Source organism: Scardinius erythrophthalmus, assembly GCF_964197995.2.
Source record: "Scardinius erythrophthalmus genome assembly, chromosome: 3".
In the NCBI taxonomy this organism is placed as follows: domain Eukaryota; kingdom Metazoa; phylum Chordata; class Actinopteri; order Cypriniformes; family Leuciscidae; genus Scardinius; species Scardinius erythrophthalmus.
The window spans coordinates 51,205,474-51,220,182 of record NC_138223.1 but is presented as its reverse complement, the minus strand read 5'-3'; the positions used below and the strand labels follow the sequence as shown (position 1 = coordinate 51,220,182).

The following is a 14,709-nucleotide window of genomic DNA, read 5'->3' as shown; positions in this document are numbered from 1 at the left end:
AGCGTGGAGATTACAACAGCATTAAAGGGATACTTCACCTCTGGAAAGATGAATGTGTATTTAAAATGGGTCATTTATGTAGAAGAAATGTGAAATTATTTTTGAATTTGGAGCTTTCTAGACTGAGAAAAGCCAGAAAATGTATTTTTGGCTTATGTGGATGAAAGACAACAACTCTCAGAATGCACTTGCTTCGCTGCCCTAGGAGGCCACTCCCAAGCCACGCCTACCCGTAAGAGCGCGCAGTTAAGCAACAAGGCTACTAGTGAGTCTCCGTGACGAGTCTGCTCTGCCCGCGTTTTCGAGATCGCCCAAAATGTCCGCGATTTGGCTTTTGCGTTCTACAGTCGCCATTCATCATGTTTACTGTGGCGAGCAGGACGAGACTGAGGGCCGCGGAAAAACGGCGCGAGGCCGGTGGCGTGATTACTGAGATTCACCGGTCTCGTATCTCTCACGGAGGAGCGGGAATTTTCTTTAGCAATGTTAAAACGCACATCAACCGATCACTTGTTTAGCGTTCATGTAAGCACTACATTCATATTCACCAATCGGAATGAATTCAGTTAGATTGAAACAAAAGGTGTGCATGTAAACAATGAATTGCTGTGGGGAAAAAAAGCCGAATCCCGGACATTTTTGACGACATGTCCGGAAAAAAGAGGATGGTAACCCCTACTACTCAGCTTTCTCCTACTACTCGGCTTTCTCCACAGAACAAGAGCCTGCTAGCTTAGCTTCCAAAGAAAGATGGCTGAGCACTATGTGTACATTCTGTGAGTGAGATCCCACCCTCTATGGGCGGGTTGAAAACATGCGGGAAAGCTCCTACTACTGGCTGTAGTCTTTAGCCTCTGCCAAAAAATCCTCCGATGATGCAAAATGATGATTTTGATGTCTTCGGAGGATTTTTTCCAGACAAAATCTCTCGTTTCAGGGGGATATGAGGGTGGAAAGCATGGTAATTTGAAAATACTATAGGTTTTCTACTAATACAAAGCTTAAAGGTATAGCGGAGGATCTTTCTGAATTTTAGATAAGACCCGCCCTCTCCACTTTTTGAAAAGTTTGATTGATTCACCAGAATGATTGACAATTAGGAGGACCAATAGTATAGGTGATCCACCCGGAAGTAAAAAATCCTCCGCTATACCTTTAATGCTAAATCCTGAAGTATCCCTTTAAGGTCAGGTTTAGTGGTGGGGTTGGGTATTTTGTTATGCAGGAGCCTATAGTTATTGTCAAGTTAGGGTTAGTGGTTTTGTCAAACCTGCAACCTTAGCCGAAAAAAAGCGTAACACTAGCTAACGCTGTGCTAAACATGTTTGCTCCAGTAGTAATGAAAAAATTTACTTTGAACTCTGTCATGGAAACTAGCATGTATAAACCTTAATTTATTAATTTAATAATCAATAAAAAAGGAATTTATACCTGTTTTATATTATGCTGTAGCGACATTGGACCAACGGTTTGGAAAATGGATGGATGGATGATTCATTTGCAGCACCATCTTCTGTTCAGATGCAGGAATTCTTTTGGCAAACGACTCTCACAGTGCATTGTGGGTATTCTCTAGCCGTTGAGTGTATGGCTGCGTTCGAAACCGCATACTCAATGAGTAGGTACTTAATTTCAATAAGTACTTACTTAACGAGCGCTAAAAGAGTAGGTACTTTATAGCCAGATCTCGTTGAGTATGAATGAGAACCGGACATCTGCCATGTTGACGTTATCATGTGACCTACGACGCGCTATCACAAGCGCAACAACTTAAAAGATTTGAACGACATGTTTAATTCATCTATCCGTAAATATCTTGATATTGATTAAACTTGCTCATTTTGTGGTCTTTTTGAAGAAACTGCTGCCCATTTATTTTGTGAGTACATTTAGGGTTGATTTAAGTTCTTATATTTAACCCTACTAATATGACCCACTGTTTTATCCTTAACGATATTTATTTTTATTACGAAATCCCAAAATTCTCATCTCTTGAATATGTTGTTAATTTCTTTATTTTATATCCAAACATTTTCATCCACAAGCAAAAGTGGCTTACTGCTTTGTTTTCCTCTTTTTCTTGTTAAATTTAACTCTCGTTTCATCCCTCAGGCCTATAAATAACAGAAAATGCATTTTTTTAAATGTATTATGTAATTAATTATTTAAGAAAATATATATTGATATTCAACCTTATAGTTTTTTTCCTGTGTATAAAATCTCATAATACGTTTGCAAACCCATGATTGATACATACATACATACATATACCTCATAACATCAGTAACTCGACAGCCCTACCTAGAACGGTTTTCCTCAGCGTTTGTAATGTCTGCACAAAGGGAGATTCACCTTTGGAGAAAACTGTTGATTTTATACTCGAAAAATTTAAGTATCATTATTAAAAATTAATATTACCCCAGAATGAATTGCATTGCTATCCCAGCCCAAAACATACAATAATAACAACGATAAATGCTGATCAATTAATTATATTACTTTTTACTGTAAATTATATAATTCAATAAAACAAACAAAATGTAATGTATGTAATTTGAAATAGCTATGCATGAATACACTCTAGATGTGTATATAGTAAACATCTACATTTTCATTCAAACAATAAATAAAGCATTAATTAATTGTATTTTATTTACTGACAACAATGAGAAATATTAATAAATTAGTAAAAGATTGAATCAAAGTCACCATCACACAATAAACAAATGCATATACAAGTCAACACATGAAACAAAGCTTTATTCAAACTACAATCGTATATAGGCTACAGGCGCTGAACCCCACATCCTTCTGCCATCTCAACGGTTCCCATTCTGCGGCTCTGATGAATCAGCTGACCAGAGGTGAGCCGTTCCTTTGTGCCTGAGGTTGTTGTGTGATGTGTTGTGCTTCACAATCTGAGGCAATAAGGGCAGGTGGAGTGATGGAGGGTCTCATGAGGGCAGGTGGAGTGATGGAGGGTCTCATGAGGGCAGGTGGAGTGATGGAGGGTCTCATGAGGGCAGGTGGAGTGATGGAGGGTCTCATGAGGGCAGGTGGAGTGATGGAGGGTCTCATGAGGGCAGATGGAGTGATGGAGGATCTCATGAGGGCAGGTGGAGTGATGGAGGGTCTCGTGAGGGCAGGTGGAGTGATGGAGGGTCTCGTGAGGGCAGGTGGAGTGATGGAGGGTCTCATAAGGGCAGGTTGAGTGATGGAGGGTCTCATAAGGGCAGGTGGAGTGATGGAGGGTCTCGTGAGGGCAGGTGGAGTGATGGAGGGTCTCATAAGGGCAGGTTGAGTGATGGAGGGTCTCATAAGGGCAGGTGGATTGATGGAGGGTATCATAAGGGCAGGTGGAGTGATGGAGGGTCTCGTAAGGGCAGGTTGAGTGATGGAGGGTCTCATAAGGGCAGGTGGAGTGATGGAGGGTCTCATAAGGACAGGTGGAGTGATGGAGGGTCTCATGAGGGCAGGTGGAGTGATGGAGGGTCTCGTAAGGGCAGGTGGAGTGATGGAGGGTCTCGTAAGGGCAGGTGGAGTGATGGAGGGTCTCGTTAGGGCAGGTGGAGTGATGGAGGGTCTCGTAAGGGCAGGTGGAGTGATGGAGGATCTCATGAGGGCAGGTGGAGTGATGGAGGGACTCGTAAGGGCAGGTGGAGTGATGGAGGGTATCATAAGGGCAGGTGGAGTGATGGAGGGACTCGTAAGGGCAGGTGGAGTGATGGAGGGTCTCGTAAGGGCAGGTGGAGTGATGGAGGGTCTCGTAAGGGCAGGTGGAGTGATGGAGGATCTCGTAAGGGCAGGTGGAGTGATGGAGGGTCTCGTAAGGGCAGGTGGAGTGATGGAGGATCTCATGAGGGCAGGTGGAGTGATGGAGGGACTCGTAAGGGCAGGTGGAGTGATGGAGGGTATCATAAGGGCAGGTGGAGTGATGGAGGGACTCATAAGGGCAGGTTGAGTGATGGAGGGTCGCGTAAGGGCAGGTGGAGTGATGGAGGGACTCGTAAGGGCAGGTGGAGTGATGGAGGGTCTCGTCCATGGCACCATCTCCAGGATTCAGCTCTGGGCTCCTCATCCTCAGTGCTCACACCAGTCTGCTGACATTTCAGATCCTACAAAATACACAAACATAACACAAAAGCAGTAATTTTAACCGCACAATGTCATTTGATTTCAGTATTATTTAGAAGACAAAAATGCTTTTTTCCACAAATGCCGCCATCATCTTTCCTTGCAGGTCCTGCTCCACAAAAGCTCTGCAGCAAATGCACAGAAATCAAGAATCAGAAAAGTGCTGTAATAGCTCTGTTTGAAATTACATTAATTAAAATAAACTACAACTTAAGATTTAAATAGTTGTTGTTATTCATTTCTGTAATGTCACAAAGCCTTTGATGGCAGCATTCAGCTTCATGAGCATCTCTCCAGCAGATAAACACACATCTGTTCATCTGTCCCTGTAACATCCAGACATGATTCACATTACTTCTGTGATTTATGAACTCAACACTGCATTTACATGTTGAGGTTGTTTTAACTTTTTATCCAACATAAATGTTCCTTAATTTATCAACAGTACTAATGGACAAATAAAATAGGTAACTTATGTTTAGTTACTTTATAGATTTGTTCTACATAATAGCACACATACATCACTCAGATGCCTATTTCATATCTATTAGACGTAGTAATCTGCAATTCTTATAGAAGAGTTTCTTGCCAGATATTAAATCGACATTAGTAATTGTATTTAAGATGTATATGCTTTAAAATGTATGCAAATCCACTTTGGAGACGTATGTGTCCTTACTGGAGCTTCTCTGTTTGCTATACATAATAAAATGTGATTTAGGCTACAGCAAAATCACAAATATATAGCGTCTTTACACCTTAAACAATTCAACAGTTTACTGTACAGTAGTTCAACACATGCGATCATTTGATTTGTAATACTCACATTTGAAAACAGTCTCGTCGCTCATCCTTTCCGTCACGTTCGAGTATGACCTATCCTTCTTCTTCTTTTTTATGACGTATCCTCTCGCGTGGCCTCCTGGGATAGAAGAGTATCCATCGGTTGAGCACTCAAAAATCTGTCCGGAAGAAGTAAGCCATCCGGGAACTTCTCGCCTACTCTTTTATGAATACTGATGTTTCGAACGTACTGCTTCCTTCACGTACTGTTTTCGCCTACTATATAGTAGGAAAGTAGGCATATTGGAACGCACTTAAGTCCGAATCTCGCGATAATTAGTACGTCACCCATGTAATTCTCGCCTACTCTTTTGGATTCGTACATACTTTTTCGCTCGCCTACTCTTTTTCCCATACTAAATAGTAGGGAAGTATGCGGTTTCGGACGCAGCCTATATCTGTTGTGCACTTGTTATTGCAGTGCACTGTGGGATTGAATGAGTGAACTCGATAACGTCCACTATGGTTTCAGACACCACTACAAATGGCTGTTCCCTCAAATAATGCCCTATTTAAGGGTATAGGGGGCGATTTCAGACACAGCCTCAATGAAGTCAAGACAGTGATTGGTTATCAAGACACAAATGATACAAGTTAGCCATTACACTTTTTTCCAATGGTAGATCCACAGATCCTGGTCTCTCCCAGTAATGAGACCATCTCTGGTATAAAGCAGGCTTTAGGTGATCGTCAGCTCCTAACGTCTGGTCTGAAGCTGCTGGCCTGAAACTGCAGTTGTAGCAGGTATTGAGAAGAGAATATTATTGTTATGATTGGTTATTTCATTGGTTCATGTAGTTTGTTTTTGTGCAGTACCGAAGGACTCCAGCAAGGGGTGGGGCAGGCATGGAATTGTTATTCCTTTTCCCCGCTCATAATACAGAGATTGAGGGAAACGCAGTGTCTGTCGTTGTTTTAATATTTCTATGTCACGTATATAGTTCTGCAGTCAGACACATCTTGTCTCATATGTGCTCGTTTAATCCCTCAAACTGCCACCAGAGGTCACCATCTCCTGTGTCTGACATCAACCTTGATGAGCCTCACCTGTAAATCACTCACCTTCATTCATCTTCACAATTATTCATCTTCAACTTGCAGAAAAATATCATTATTTCTCTTTAGTTAGTTTTAGTACAGTAATGTTGTTCTCTTGTTGAGGGAGGGACTGTGATATTTACGTCAATGGGCGTTCGTTAATAAACAGTGTTAACCACACAAAGTCCTTCACTGTAAATCTAAAGTGCTTGTGTTAAAACAGTCAGTCATTTGGTTGCTGTTGATCTGATGAGCTTCAACACGGTAAGACAAACACACTCTTGCTTAAATGAAACTGATGATTATTGCCCATATAACATATGTGTCTTTACATGAGAAATGTTAAGAATAGGGTGATTTACATATACTTGTTTAAGTGATGAATATATTAATGCAAGTATTCATTACTTCAATGAGCTCATTGTTTCTGCCTTAAATTATTACATTGTTTAAATTAATCATTATTTAGCTAACTGTGATTTTGTATATGTACATTTCTGAAATGCATAACTTAGACAGATTCCTCTGATAACAGATCACTCTAAATTGTAATGTGGACTAGAGTTCTCAATGGGTCGGGTCGGCCCGACAAACCCGACGGGACCCGCGGGTTCGGGTCGAAAATATAAGCAAATGACTCGGGTCGGGTCGGACCTCGGGCTTAATCTTTTCCGCTCAGTAAAAAACAAAACAAACAAAAAAAAAACATTTATTAATCATCGCTGCTGTTCACCGTAAAGAAAGTCTGGCTGCTGCTGCGTACAACATGCATCATGACGAGGGGCGGACGGGGGCAGACCTGATGGCGCTGCGTGCACGCTTTTAGCCTGGAGAGAAGAAGATGGAGTTGAATTCGTGAATTCACCGTCGCTACTACAGGAGTGGGAAAATCAGAGGTCTGGAAAGTTTTTTGTATTGTTAAAAGGCGTGAACATTAAAGGTTGATTTGAATTCCCGTCTGCTGGTCATGATAATACGTTTATGAGAGAGAGAAAAAAGTAATCGTCGGGCCGCGGGCCGGGTTCGGGCAGATAATTCATGTTCATGTGTCGGGTTACATCGGGTCCAGGCTTTAAAAGCCACGGGCCGGGTCGGGTCGAGTTGTAATTTTCAGGCCCGTTGAGAACTCTAATGTGGACTCGTGTATTTTCTGTAAAGCTGCTTTGAAACGATGTGCATTGTGAAAAGCGCTATACAGACAAATGTGAATTGAATTGAATGCTGTATTATAGATATATTTTATGCTGATGTGGGTCAGAATGGCTAATCCTCTTCCTCTGATCTTCTTTCTGCTCATGATTCACGGTGAGTCTCTCTTACATTCACATTAGAAACACCTCTTTGAAGGTAATATTATGCCATAAAGAATCACATGCGCCAGGTAAGATTTGTGAAATCGCCTTTCAAGTCTAAGAAAATAATATTTGCAGTTTTACATTTAACTGTTATTCGTAAGTGTAATTCATGTATTGTGAAGCTGCAGCTTCATGCTAACGCAAAATAAATAGGATCTGCATTCTTCTGACTTCCATTTTTCCGCGCTTACACTTTTGGCACAGTTTTTGCGCACAAATATGGCCAAAAGTATTGCAGGCCTGTGAACAGCAATTTGCAACCGAAAGCAAGGAACTGCAAAACAGATTAATTGTGTAAAATCAAACTTTGTGTAAAAAAAAAAATAAGCTGTTGCAAATGTCTTTATGACTTGTTGTGTGCATGGGGCAAAAAAGTTCAGAAATAACCCGATTTGTACAGTTAAGTCTTTCTTTTACCTGAGCTTCCAGTTTTGGCACGATTCTCTCACTCATTGAGTTTTGCAAGCATGAAGAGGAAGGCGGGTCCACCTTCTTCGTGTAGCCAATCAGATGAGCTTCTCGCTGACTCTAGGTTTACTCTTATCTGACTGGTTCAATAAACACGCCAGTCACCAGAACACATCTTTATCTTCATTTGGCTCAGAAACGTTCTCGTTGCAAAAATGATACTTTCAATGCACACATACATGTTAAATAAATAGATAAACAAATAGATCATGATTGCTTAATAGCCTGTGCACCATTAGGCTGACTATATGAGTCCATACTGAATTTCGAGCTGGTGTGTTAAGAAAGAAAATCTAGTATCTGCACTACTGCATGCATAATTTCACCTGTCTACTGATTGGGAGGATTGCAGAATTACTATTATTATTTTACTAAAATGAGTTACAATAATATTTTTCCCTTTAACGTTCATTTTAAGAGCATCTCTAAATTATGCACCATTTATCACCAGCAATGCCATCGTGTAACCACTAGATGGCTGTTTTTTAGGTGATTTACACCTTTACAAATCTTGTCTTGCACATGCAAATTTAATTTATGCTTGCAATCTTATGTACACTTTCACAAATCTTACCCTGTGCATGAGATTCTTTATGGCATCATATTACCTTCATACAGCACTTTCTTCCATCCTGTACTCACATATTTCTCTCTGAAACAGGAAGTTTGTGTTGAACATGTCAAACGCTTGTCCCTTTTAGAAATGTTCAATAGTCTTTTGCTACTTGCTAGTCAGTGTCACATGGTTTAGGGGAAGGGACTTTCTCAAAGTTCAGAGCATTTGATTGAACAAAACGTCTCGGTTACTAATGTAATCCTCGTTCCCTGAAGGAGGGAATGGGAGATGTAACGTCGACATGACAATGTAATTGGGATCACTTCAGGGAGCCCTATCATCTTCGTGTGTCTACAGAACGAGCCAATGAACATTGACGTGCGTGAAATGCGTCACGTGACCTGCCCCGCAGCGCGGGTATAAACAGGAAGCAGGTGCACGCACACATTGTTTTTCGCTGAGGAGCCGAGATTGTGACGGCCATTGCAGCGATGGTCAGCAAAGGTGGCGACGGGACGTTACGTCTCCCATTCCCTCCTTCAGGGAACGAGGGTTACAATAGTAACCGAAACGTTCCCTTTCAGCCGCTCACGTTCGATGTAACGTTGACGTGACAATGTAATTGGGATGCCATGGAAAACGCCCCGGTTGCTGCCACATCCAGCGCCCTACGCAGACTCTCAGACCCCCAACTGGCTGGGGTGGAAGACCTGCGTAGAGGGAGTTCAACTGCTGTTCTGTTATACCCCACACAGAGGAACTCTTGGATAACATTGGGAAAGCGTGCCTTTCCAGGGGAGAGGGACGCTGCGGAAGCCACATCCTGCCCGAAGGGAGGTACCATGTGGAGAATACACATATGGACTGGCCGGATAGGGGCAGTGCAACATATGGAATGTCACTGCGGTGGCTCCACCTGAGAAGGGGGAGGCAGCACCGGACAGTGACGGCAGAGCGACTCTGGGAAAGACACAGGCTCACCGCAGGGAGCTGGTCGTAGAAGAATACACATATGGGATCGCCGCAGGGATCACCACATATGGAACCCAGCCAAGCACAAGTTACACAAGCATACAAGCACTAGGCCTGGCGTCGGATGCTCCGCAATGTCCGACTGCTGAAGGGGTGCAGAGGAACTCACAGGGTTCGCCTGAGTGGGGAACTCGACTGGAGCAAAAAGCGCATGTATCCGTTCCAGTGGACAGAGAAAAGCCAGGGCTGGGTCTGCCTCCTCCGAAGGCAGTGCTTGCAGGTTCACTACCTGGTCCCGGAAGGGAGTGGTAGGAACCTTGGGCACATATCCGGGCCGGGGTCTCAGGATCACGTGAGAGTTATCCGGGCCAAATTCTAGGCATGATTCGTCGATCGAAAATGCATGCAGGTCCCCTACCATCTTGATAGAGGCCAATGCAACCAAGAGAACTGTCTTACAGGACAGGATTTTTAACTCAGCTGATTGCAAGGGCTCAAAAATGTGGTCTCAGATTTAGTCTCCTCATCCCCCTCAGGAACCTGATGATCAAGTCGTGCTTTCTCAAAAACGTACCTTCAACTCTATGGTGATGTGCGGCAATCGCGGCAACATACACTTTAAGGGTGGAGGGAGACAGCCTTCGCTCTAGCCCCTCTTGCAGGAAGGAAAGCACGGCTCTGATCAAGCAAGATCGGGGGTTCTCCTCGTGAGAAGAACACCAGTCAACGAAAAGGTTCCACTTCAGTGCATAGAGGCGCCTCGTAACTACCACGGGTGGTAGGTCACCTAGAACCTCCGCGTCCTGTCCAGGGACCAGACATGGAGTTTCCAGAGGTCTGGACGTGGGTGCCATGTGGTGCCCCGTCTCTAAGAGAGCAGGTCCTCTCTCAGAGGAGTGGGCTAGGGAGGGGCTGTCGCGAGGAGTACTAGTTCTGGGAACCAGGTCCGGTTGGGCCAATACGGCGCAACTAGCAAGACCTGCTCCTCGTCCTCCTTGACTTTGCACAAGGTCTGTGCAATAAGGCTCACTGGGGGAAACGCATACTTGCGTAGGCCCCGGGGCCAGCTGTGTGCCAGAGCATCCGTGCTGAGGGTCCCCTCGGTCAGGGAATAGAACAACTGGCAGTGAGACATGTCCGGGGCAGCAAACAGATCTACCTGTGCGGCCCCGAAGCGCCTGAAAATCAGCTTGACCACCTGGGGATGGAGTCGCCATTCTCCCGGTAGCACCTGCTGCTGTGAGAGCTCGTCGGCTGCACGGTTGAGCAGGCCCGGAATGTAAACGATATTTATTGTTTTAATTTTGAAATAAAATGTACAGAATCTGAGGGCTAAGAATTTGTTTCATTTTAAAAGTAACCAGCTCTGTCTAGTCTGTTGGTGTCAGAGGTGTAAAGTCCAGGTTCAGAAAGTAAAAGTCCTCCTCAGTATTTTGTTCCAATCACCTGGATTTGCTAATTCAGCAGGAGAGAGAACTAATTATTTAAATCAGCTTGCTCTTGCTGAGTTCATGGGTGGAATAAACATATGGCAGGACTTTTACTTTCTGACCCCTGGACTATAAACCTCTGGTCAGTGTTGGTGCAATTTTTCTATGCGTGAGAAAATGTGTGTGTGGCGTGAGAGTGTGTGAAACGTGTCGATTAGAGTCTCAGGCTGAATGTGTGACAGTTCACAGCCCTGCCCTAGCTCTAGATCGTGAATATTTTTTGCTCTTGTTCTCGTAAGTGAATGTATATATGTTAAATGTTTCAAAACGCTAAACACAGGCAGGCTAAAGTTAAACATAACTACAACACAGTTGTCATCGTTTACACACAACGACTCAAAATTGTTCAGACTTATTTCTAATGATGAGAGGAAACCAACTGTACAAAATACAAGACAGTTTAAAGTGCCTAAATTGGCTCAAAATGTTGCATTGAATGTTGATAGCAACAATGGATGGAAACAATATAAGAGGGAGAGGAGGAAGAGTGTGTGTATAAGAGGAGGAAGAGTGTGTGTATAAGAGGAGGAAGAGTGTGAGTATAAGAGAAGGAAGAGTGTGTGTATAAGAGGAGGAAGTGTGTGAGTATAAGAGGAAGAGTGTGAGTTAGAGGAGGAAGAATATGAGTATAAGAGGAGGAAGAGGATGAGTATAAGAGAAGGAAGAGTGTGAGTTAGAGGATGAAGAGTATGAGTTAGATGAGGAAGAGTGTGAGTTAGAGGAGGAAGAATATGAGTATAAGAGGAGGACAAGTATGTGTGTAAGAGGAGGAAGAGTATGAGTAAAAGAGGAGGAAGAGTATGAGTATAAGAGAAGGAAGAGTGTGAGTATAAGAGGAGGAAGAGTGTGAGTTAGAGGAGGAAGAGTATGAGTATAAGAGGAGGAAGAGTATGAGTATAAGAGGAGGAAGACTGTGAGTTAGATGGGGAAGAGTGTGAGTTAGAGGAGGAAGAGTGTGAGTTAGAAGAGGAAGAGTGTGTGTGTAAGATGAGGAAGAGTATGAGTATAAGAGGAGGAAGACTTGAGTATAAGAGGAGGAAGAGTATGAGTTAGAGGAGGAAGAGTGTGAGTTAGAGGAAGAAGAGTATGAGTATAAGAGAATGAAGAGTAAGTGTGTAAGAGGAGGAAGAGTAAGAGTTAGATGGGGAAGAGGGTGAGTTATATGATGAGAGTATGAGTTAGAGGAGGAAGATTGTGAGTATAAGAGGAGGAAGAGTATGAGTTAGAGGAAGAAGAGTGTGAGTTAGAGGGGGAAGAGTGTGAGTATAAGAGAAGGAAGAGTGTGTGTGTGTGTGTGTAAATGGAGGAAGATTATGAGTATAAGAGGAGGAAGAGTATGAGTATAAGAGGAAAGGGGGTGTGAGTTAGAGGAGGAAGAGTATGAGTTAGAGGAGGAAGAGTGTGAGTTAGAAAAGGAAGAGTATTAGTATAAGAGGCGGAAGAGAGTGTGTGTAAGAGGAGGCAGAGTGTGAGTTAGAGGATGAAGAGTATGTTTGTAAGAGGAGGAAGAGTATAAATAAAAGAGGAGGAAGAGTGTGAGTTAGAGGAGGAAGAGTGTGAGTATAAGAGGAGGAAGAGTATGAGTATAAGAGGAGGAAGAGTATGAGTATAAGAGGATGAAGATTGTGAGTTAGAGGCGGAAGAGTATGAGTATAAGAGGAGGAAGAGTGTGTGTGTGTGTGTGTGTGTGTGTGTGTGTGTGTGTGTGTGTGTGTGTGTGTGTGAAGGAAGAGTATAAGTATAAGAGGAGGAAGAGTGTGAGTTAGAGGAGGAAGAGTGTGTGTGTGTGTGTGTGTAAGAGGAGGAAGAGTATGAGTATAAGAGGAGGATGAGTGTGAGTTAGAGGAGGAGGAGTGTGAGTATAAGAGGAAGAGTGTGAGTTAGAGCAGGAATAGTATGAGTTAGAGGAAGATTGTGAGTTAGAAGAGGAAGAGTATAGAGGAGAAAGAGTGTGTGTGTAAGAGGAGGAAGATTGTGTGTGTAAAAGGAGGAAGAGTATGAGTTAGAGGAAGAAGAGTGTTAGTTAGAGGGGGAAGAGTGTGAGTATAAGAGAAGGAAAAGTGTGTGTGTGTGTGTGTAAATGGAGGAAGATTATGAGTATAAGAGGAGGAAGAGTATGAGTATAAGAGGAGGAAGGGTGTGGGTTAGAGGAGGAAGAGTATGAGTTAGAGGAGGAAGAGTGTGAGTTAGAAGAGGAAGTGTATGAGTATAAGAGGAGGAAGTGTGTGTGTGTGTGTGTGTGTGTGTGTATGTGTTAGAGGAGGAAGAGTATGTGTGTAAGAGGAGGAAGAGTATGAGTATAAGAGGAGGAAGAGTATGAGTTAGAGTAGGAAGAGTGTGAGTTAGAAGAGGAAGAGTGTGTGTGTAAGAGGAGGAAGAGTATGAGTATAAGAGGAGGAAGATTGTGAGTTAGAGTAGGAAGAGTGTGAGTGTAAGAGGAGGAAGTGTGTGTGTGTGCGTGTGTGTGTAAGAGAAGGAAGAGTATGAGTATGAGGAGGAAGAGTGTGAGTTAGAAGAGGAAGTGTATGAGTATAAGAGGAGGAAGAGTGTGTGTGTGTGTGTGTGTGTGTGTGTGTGTGTGTGTGTGTGTGTGTGTGTGTAAGAGGAGGAAGATTTTGTGTGTGAAAGGAGGAAGAGTATGTGTGTAAGAGGAGGAAGAGTATGAGTATCAGAGTCTCAGGCTGAATGTGTGACAGTTTGCAGCCCTGCCCTAGCACTAGATCGTGAATATTTTTTGCTCTTGTTCTCGTAAGTGAATGTATATATGTTAAATATATATTTAGTCATATTCAAGGATATACAGTGTTTCTGAATTGCTAAAACACTAAACCCACTTCTCTGAACCACATTCTCAATAGTCTAAACCAATTTGTCGAATAAATCATTCTTTCTGTAAAACATTAAACAAGTTCAGGTCGTTAAAACGCTGTTTGCAAATCTCATGCACTCTTTTTGCAAAACTCAAAACACTTTCTCACTCATTAAAACACATTTCTCACTGTGATGCACTTATGTTTCAAAACACTTAACACAGGCAGGCTAAAGTCAAACACAACTACAACACAGTTGTCATCGTTTACACACAACGACTCAAAATTGTTCACACTTATTTCTAATGATGAGAGAAAACCAACTGTACAAAATACAAGACATATATGGTTTAAAGTGCCTAAATTGACTCAAAATGTTGCACTGAATGTTGATAGCAATAATGGATGGAAACAATATAAGAGGGAGAGGAGGAAGAGTGTGTGTATAAGAGGAGGAAGAGTGTGTGTATAAGAGGAGGAAGTGTGTGAGTATAAGAGGAAGAGTGTGAGTTAGAGGAGGAACAGTATAAGTATAAGAGGAGGAAGAGTGTGAATTAGAGGAGGAAGAGTGTGAGTATACGTGGAGGAAGAGGATGAGTATAAGAGAAGGAAGAGTGTGAGTTAGAGGATGAAGAGTATGAGTTAGATGAGGAAGAGTGTGTGAGTATAAGAGGAGGAAGAGTATGAGTATAAGAGGAGGAAGAGGATGAGTATAAGAGAAGGAAGAGTGTGAGTTAGAGGATGAAGAGTGTGAGTTAGATGAGGAAGAGTATGAGTATAAGAGGAGGAAGAGTATGAGTATAAGAGAAGGAAGAGTGTGAGTTAAAGGAGGAAGAGTGTGAGTTAGAGGAGGAAGAGTGTGAGTATAAGAGGAGGAAGAGTGTGTGTATAAGAGGAGGAAGAGTATGAGTATAAGAGGAGGAAGAGTGTGTGTTAGAGGAGGAAGAGTATGAGTATAAGAGGAGGAAGAGAATGAGTATAAGAGGAGGAAGAGTGTGTGTGTAAGAGAAGGAAGAGTATAAGTATAAGAGGAGGAAGAGTGT

General features: G+C 42.8%; 1 protein-coding gene across 1 annotated transcript in view; it reads left to right on the top strand.

The window, feature by feature from the left end:
- The first annotated feature begins 6,246 nt into the window (after window positions 1–6,246).
- The window catches only part of LOC308688260 (Fc receptor-like protein 5), a 69,614-nt gene continuing 61,151 nt past the window's right edge, over window positions 6,247–14,709 (top strand). The window contains exons 1-2 of the mRNA XM_081361217.1: window positions 6,247–6,279; window positions 7,248–7,320. Coding sequence (XP_081217343.1) covers window positions 6,265–6,279; window positions 7,248–7,320 — 88 coding nt within the window. The 5' untranslated portion in view covers window positions 6,247–6,264. The remainder of the gene's footprint in view (window positions 6,280–7,247; window positions 7,321–14,709) is intronic.